Below are 6,420 nucleotides of genomic sequence, written 5' to 3' on the forward strand. Positions count from 1 at the left end.
AGTAGTAGTAGTGTATTAGTAGTAGTGTTATTAGTGGTAGTGGTAGTAGTAGGCCTAGTGGTAGTAGTAGTAGTAGTAGTAGTAATGGTAGTAGCCCTAGTGGTAGTAGTGGTAATAGTGGTAGTAGGCCTAGTGGAAGTAGTAGTAGTAGTAGTGGTAGTAGTTCTAGTGGTAGTAGTAGTAGTGGTAGTAGCCCTAGTGGTAGTAGGCCTAGTGGTAGTAATGGTAGTAACCATAGTGGTAGTGGTAGTAGTGGTAGTAGACCTAGTTGTAGTAGTAGTAGTAGTAGTGGTAGTAGGTGTAGTAGCCCTATTGGTAGTAGTAGTAGTAGTGGTAGTATGCCTAGTGGTAGTAGTAGTAGTAGTAGTGGTAGTAGCCATAGTGGTAGTGGTATTAGCCCTATTGGTAGTAGTAGTATTAGTAGTAGTAGGCCTGGTGGAAGTAGTAGTAGTAGTGGTAGTATCACTAGTGGTATTAGTAGTAGTAGTGTAGTAGCCCTAGTAGTAGTGGTTGTAGTAGTAGCGGTAGTGGTAGTTGTGGTGGTAGGCTTAGTGATATTAGTAGTAGTAGTGGTAGTAGCCTTAGTGGTAGTAGACCTAGTGGTAGTAGTAAAAGTAATAGTAGTAGTAGTAGTAGTGGTAGTAGTGGTAGTAGGCCTAGCGGTAGTAGTAGGTGTAGTAGGAGCTGTGGTTGTAGGCCTATTGGTAGTAGTAGTAGTAGTAGTAGTAGTGGTAGTAGTAGGCCTAGTGGTAGTAGTAGTTGTGGTGGTAGGCTTAGTGATATTAGTAGTAGTATTGGTAGTAGACTTAGTGGTAGTAGACCTAGTGGTAGTAGTAATAGTAATAGTAGTAGTAGTAGTAGTAGTGCTAGTAGTGGTAGCAGGCCTAGTGGTAGTAGTAGTAGTAGTAGTAGTAGTAGTTGGTTGTAGGCCTAGTGGTAATGTTAGTAGTAGTGGTAGTAGTGGAAGTATTACTAGTGTTAGTAGTAGTAGTGGTAGTGGAAGTAGGCATAGTGGTGGTAGTAGTAGTGGTAGTGGTAGTAGGCCTAGTTGTAGTAGTAGTATTGGAGGTATCCCTAGTGGTTGTAGGCCTAGTGGTAGTAGTACTAGTGGTTTTGGTAGTAGGCTTAATGTAGTAGGCCTAGCGGTAGTAGTAGCCGTGGTAGTAGGCCTAGTAGTAGTAGTGGTAGTAGGCCTAGTGGTAGTAGTGGTAGTGCTGGTAGTAGGCCTATTGGTAGTAGGCCTAGTGGTAGTGGTAGTAGTGGTAGTAGGCCTAGAGGTAGTGGTGGTAATCGTGGTAGTAAGCCTAGTGGTAGTGGTAGTAGTTGTGGTAGTAGTGGTAGCATTACTAGTGGTAGTAGTAGTAATGGTTGTAGAAGTAGGCACAGTTGTGGTAGTAGTAGTGGTAGTTTGTAGTAGGCCTAATTGTAGTAGGCCTAGTGGTAGTAGTAGTCGTGGTAGTAGGCCTAGTAGTAGTAGTGGGTAGTAGGTCTAGTGGTAGTATGCCTAGTAGAAGAGTGCCTAATGGTAGTAGTAGGCCTAGTGGTAGTAGTAGTAGTGGTAGTAGTAGCCATTGTGGTAGTGGTAGTAGTAGTGGTAGTAGCGCTAGTAGTAGTGGTTGTAGTAGTAGCGCTAGTGGTAGTAATAGCTGTGGTAGTAGCCTAGTGGTAGTCGTAGTAGTAGTAGTGGTTGCAGTAGTAGTGGGAGTGGTAGTAGGCCTAGGGGTAGTAGGCAGTAGTAGTGGTAGTAGGCCTAGTGGTAGTAGTAGGTGTAGTAGTAGTTGTGGTTGTAGGCCTATTGATAGTAGTAGTAGTAGTGGTAGTAGGCCGAGTGGTAGTAGGGTTAGTGGTATTAATAGTAGTAGTGGTAGTAGCCTTAGTGGTAGTAGACCTAGTGGTAGTAGTAATAGTAGTAGTAGTAGTAGTAGTAGTAGTAGTAGTAGTAGTATTGGTAGTAGTGTTAGCAGGCCTAGTAGTAGTAGTAGTAGTAGTAGTAGTAGTGGTAGTGAGCCTAGTGGTAGTAGACCTAGTGGTAGTAGTACTAGTAGTAGTAGTAGTAGTGGTAGTAGTGGAAGCAGGCCTAGTGGTAGTAGTAGTACTAGTAGTAGTAGTAGTGGTAGTTGTAGTAGGCCTAGTTGTAGTAGGCATAGTGGTAGTAGTAGTCATGGTAGAAGGCCTAGTAGTAGTAGTGGTAGTAGGCCTATTGGTAGTAGGCCTAGTGGTAGTGGTAGTAGTGGTAGTAGGCCTTTTGGTAGTAGGCCTAGTGATAGTGGTAGTAGTGGTAGTAGGCCTAGTGGTAGTGGTAGTAGTGGTAGTAGGCCTAGTGATAGTGGTAGTAGTGGTAGTAGGCCTAGTGATAGTGGTAGTAGTGGTAGTAGGCCTAGTGATAGTGGTAGTAGTGGTAGTAGGCCTAGTGGTAGTGGTAGTAGTGGTAGTAGGCCTAGTGGTAGTGGTAGTAGTGGTAGTAGGCCTAGTGATAGTGGTAGTAGTGGTAGTAGGCCTAGTGATAGTGGTAGTAGTGGTAGTAGGCCTAGTGATAGTGGTAGTAGTGGTAGTAGGCCTAGTGATAGTGGTAGTAGTGGTAGTAGGCCTAGTGGTAGTGGTAGTAGTGGTAGTAGGCCTAGTGATAGTGGTAGTAGTGGTAGTAGGCCTTTTGGTAGTAGGCCTAGTGGTGGTGGTAGTAGTGGTAGTAGGCCTAGTGGTAGTAGGCATAGTGGTAGTGGTAGTAGTGGTAGTAGGGCTAGTGGTAGTAGGCCTAGTGGTAGTGGTAGTAGTGGTAGTAGGCCTAGTGGTAGTGGTAGTAGTGTAGTAGGCCTAGTGGTAGTGGTAGTAGTGGTAGTAGGCCTAGTGATAGTGGTAGTAGTGGTAGTAGGCCTTTTGGTAGTAGGCCTAGTGGTAGTGGTAGTAGTGGTAGTAGGCCTAGTGGTAGTAGGCATAGTGGTAGTGGTAGTAGTGGTAGTAGGGCTAGTGGTAGTAGGCCTAGTGGTAGTGGTAGTAGTGGTAGTAGGCCTAGTGGTAGTAGGCCTAGTGGTAGTGGTAGTAGTGGTAGTAGGCTAGTGGTAGTAGGCCTAGTGGTAGTGGTAGTAGTGGTAGTAGGCCTAGTGGTAGTAGGCCTAGTGGTAGTGGTAGTAGTGGTAGTAGGCCTAGTCGTAGTGGTAGTAGTGGTAGTAGGCCTAGTGGTAGTAGGCATAGTGGTAGTGGTAGTAGTGGTAGTAGGGCTAGTGGTAGTAGGCCTAGTGGTATTGGTAGTAGTGGTAGTAGACCTAGTGGTAGTAGGCGTAGTGGTAGTAGTGGTAGTAGGCCTAGTGGTAGTAGGCATAGTGGTAGTGGTAGTAGTGGTAGTAGGGCTAGTGGTAGTGGTAGTAGTGGTAGTAGGCCTAGTGGTAGTAGACATAGTGGTAGTGGTAGTAGTGGTAGTAGGGCTAGTGGTAGTAGGCATAGTGGTAGTAGGCCTAGTGGTAGTGGTAGTAGTGGTGGTAGGGCTAGTGGTAGTAGGCATAGTGGTAGTGGTAGTAGTAGTAGTGGTTGTAGTAGTAGTTGTGGTTGTAGGCCTAGTGGTAGTAGTAGTAGTGGTAGTAGGCCGAAGTGGTAGTAGTAGTTGTGGTAGTAGGCTTGGTGGTGTTAGTAGTAGTAGTGTTAGTAGCCTTAGTGGTAGTAGACCTAGTGGTAGTAGTAATAGTAGTAGTAGTAGTAGTAGTAGTAGTAGTAGTAGTAGTAGTAGTAGTAGTAGTGGTAGTAGTGTTATCAGTCCTAGTAGTAGTAGTAGTAGTAGTGGTAGTGAGCCTAGTGGTAGTAGACCTAGTGGTAGTAGTACTAGTAGTAGTAGTAGTAGTAGTGGTAGTAGTGGTAGCAGGCCTAGTGGTAGTAGGCCTAGTGGTAGTGGTAGTAGTGGTAGTAGGCCTAGTGATAGTGGTAGTAGTGGTAGTAGGCCTTTTGGTAGTAGGCCTAGTGGTGGTGGTAGTAGTGTAGTAGGCCTAGTGGTAGTAGGCATAGTGGTAGTGGTAGTAGTGGTAGTAGGGCTAGTGGTAGTAGGCCTAGTGGTAGTGGTAGTAGTGGTAGTAGGCCTAGTGGTAGTGGTAGTAGTGGTAGTAGGCCTAGTGGTAGTGGTAGTAGTGGTAGTAGGCCCTAGTGATAGTGGTAGTAGTGGTAGTAGGGCCTTTTGGTAGTAGGCCTAGTGGTAGTGGTAGTAGTGGTAGTAGGCCTAGTGGTAGTAGGCATAGTGGTAGTGGTAGTAGTGGTAGTAGGGCTAGTGGTAGTAGGCCTAGTGGTAGTGGTAGTAGTGGTAGTAGGCCTAGTGGTAGTAGGCCTAGTGGTAGTGGTAGTAGTGGTAGTAGGCCTAGTGGTAGTAGGCCTAGTGGTAGTGGTAGTAGTGGTAGTAGGCCTAGTGGTAGTAGGCCTAGTGGTAGTGGTAGTAGTGGTAGTAGGCCTAGTCGTAGTGGTAGTAGTGGTAGTAGGCCTAGTGTAGTAGGCATAGTGGTAGTGGTAGTAGTGGTAGTAGGGCTAGTGGTAGTAGGCCTAGTGGTAGTGGTAGTAGTGGTAGTAGACCTAGTGGTAGTAGGCATAGTGGTAGTGGTAGTAGTGGTAGTAGGCCTAGTGGTAGTAGACATAGTGGTAGTGGGTAGTAGTGGTAGTAGGGCTAGTGGTAGTAGGCATAGTGGTAGTAGGCCTAGTGGTAGTGGTAGTAGTGGTGGTAGGGCTAGTGGTAGTAGGCATAGTGGTAGTTGTAGTAGTAGTAGTGGTTGTAGTAGTAGTTGTGGTTGTAGGCCTAGTGGTAGTAGTAGTAGTGGTAGTAGGCCGAGTGGTAGTAGTAGTTGTGGTAGTAGGCTTGGTGGTGTTAGTAGTAGTAGTGGTTAGTAGCCTTAGTGGTAGTAGACCTAGTGGTAGTAGTAATAGTAGTAGTAGTAGTAGTAGTAGTAGTAGTAGTAGTAGTGGTAGTAGTGTTATCAGTCCTAGTAGTAGTAGTAGTAGTAGTGGTAGTGAGCCTAGTGGTAGTAGACCTAGTGGTAGTAGTACTAGTAGTAGTAGTAGTAGTAGTGGTAGTAGTGGTAGCAGGCCTAGTGGTAGTAGTAGTAGTAGTAGTAGTGGTAGTAGTGGTTGTAGGCCTAGTGGTAATGTTAGTAGTAGTGGTAGTAGTGGTAGTATTACTAGTGGTAGTTTTAGTAATGGTAGTGGAAGTAGGCATAGTGGTGGTAGTAGTAGTGGTAGTGGTAGTAGGCCTAGTTGTAGTAGTAGTATTGGAGGTATGCCTAGTGGTTGTAGGCCTAGTGGTAGTAGTAGTAGTGGTAGTGGTAGTAGGCATAGCGGTAGTAGTAGTCGTGGTAGTAGGCCTAGTAGTAGGAGTGGTAGTAGGCCTAGTGGTAGTAGTGGTAGTAGTGGTAGTAGGCCTATTGGTAGTAGGCCTAGTGGTAGTGGTAGTAATGGTAATATACCTAGAGGTAGTGGTAGTAATAGTGGTAGTAAGCCTAGTGGTAGTCGTTGTGGTAGTAGGCCTTGTGGTAGTAGGCCTAGTGGTAGTGGTAGTAGTGGTAGTAGGCCTAGTGGTAGTAGGCCTAGTGGTAGTAGGCCTAGTAGTAGTAGTGGTAGTAGGCTAGTGGTAGTAGTGGTGGTAGTGGTAGTAGGCCTATTGGTAGTAGGCCTAATGGTAGTGGTAGTAGTAGTGGTAGTAAGCCTAGTGGTAGTGGTAGTGGTAGTACAGAAGACTGTCCTCCCCTCCTTGATTGCCTAGTTATAGCGAGGTAGCACAAGTGTATCCTAGCAGAGATCGTTTGCAGTGTACAGTCTGATTGTGTTGGTCATTTACGGTCACAACTTGCAGACTTTTTTACGTGTTGCTGTGCGTTTTGTGCCAACCTTACTTTGCTACCTGACAACTTTACGGTTTTTACTTTTTAATTACCGTTTATATTTTTAGTTTTTTCCCTCACTCAACTTTTTTTCATTCAACTTTTTCACTCCGGACGCTTTATGTGGACATGGTTCGTCAGGACCTCCAACAGCCGAAGCTAAGTAGTAACATTAACATGATGCCTTAATTGCAGTCGCTGTACTCATAATATACAGGATAACGATCGCCTTACGGTGAGGATAGCTGTGCTGCAAGCCCAGCTTCAGATGCAATCGTTAGGCAAGGGTAATTTCAGTGTAGGAAAGGATGAAACAGCATCTGTGCCACCAGTAAGTACAGATAGTAACGTTAGTATAAATCCCCTCGCACGGTCCCCGCAGCCGGACAACTTTCTCATGGCTTCTGGAGGGAAATGCTGTAGGAATGCTCAACCGGTGTCACTCATTCAGCCGACAGAAACTTTCTACCGGTTTTCCCCATTAAGCAGCTAGTCGGAGTCTGAGGCGGGGCCTTCTCTTGTCGCTACTCCTCCCGTTACGGGGTCTGAGACGCAGAAGCTTCCCACTATTAGCTCTGAC

General features: G+C 45.8%; 1 protein-coding gene across 1 annotated transcript in view; it reads right to left on the reverse strand.

Annotated features, from left to right (window-relative positions):
* The window catches only part of LOC120018872 (integumentary mucin C.1-like), a gene marked incomplete at both ends in the record, with an annotated part of 2,713 nt that extends 1,530 nt beyond the window's left edge, over window positions 1-1,183 (reverse strand). Inside the window, one exon of the mRNA XM_038962091.1 lies at window positions 1,131-1,183. Within this exon, the coding sequence (XP_038818019.1) occupies window positions 1,131-1,183 (53 nt within the window). The remainder of the gene's footprint in view (window positions 1-1,130) is intronic.
* Between the last annotated feature and the right edge of the window lie 5,237 nt (window positions 1,184-6,420).

The sequence above is a fragment of the Salvelinus namaycush genome, chromosome 23 (genome assembly GCF_016432855.1).
Source record: "Salvelinus namaycush isolate Seneca chromosome 23, SaNama_1.0, whole genome shotgun sequence".
Lineage (NCBI taxonomy): Eukaryota > Metazoa > Chordata > Actinopteri > Salmoniformes > Salmonidae > Salvelinus > Salvelinus namaycush.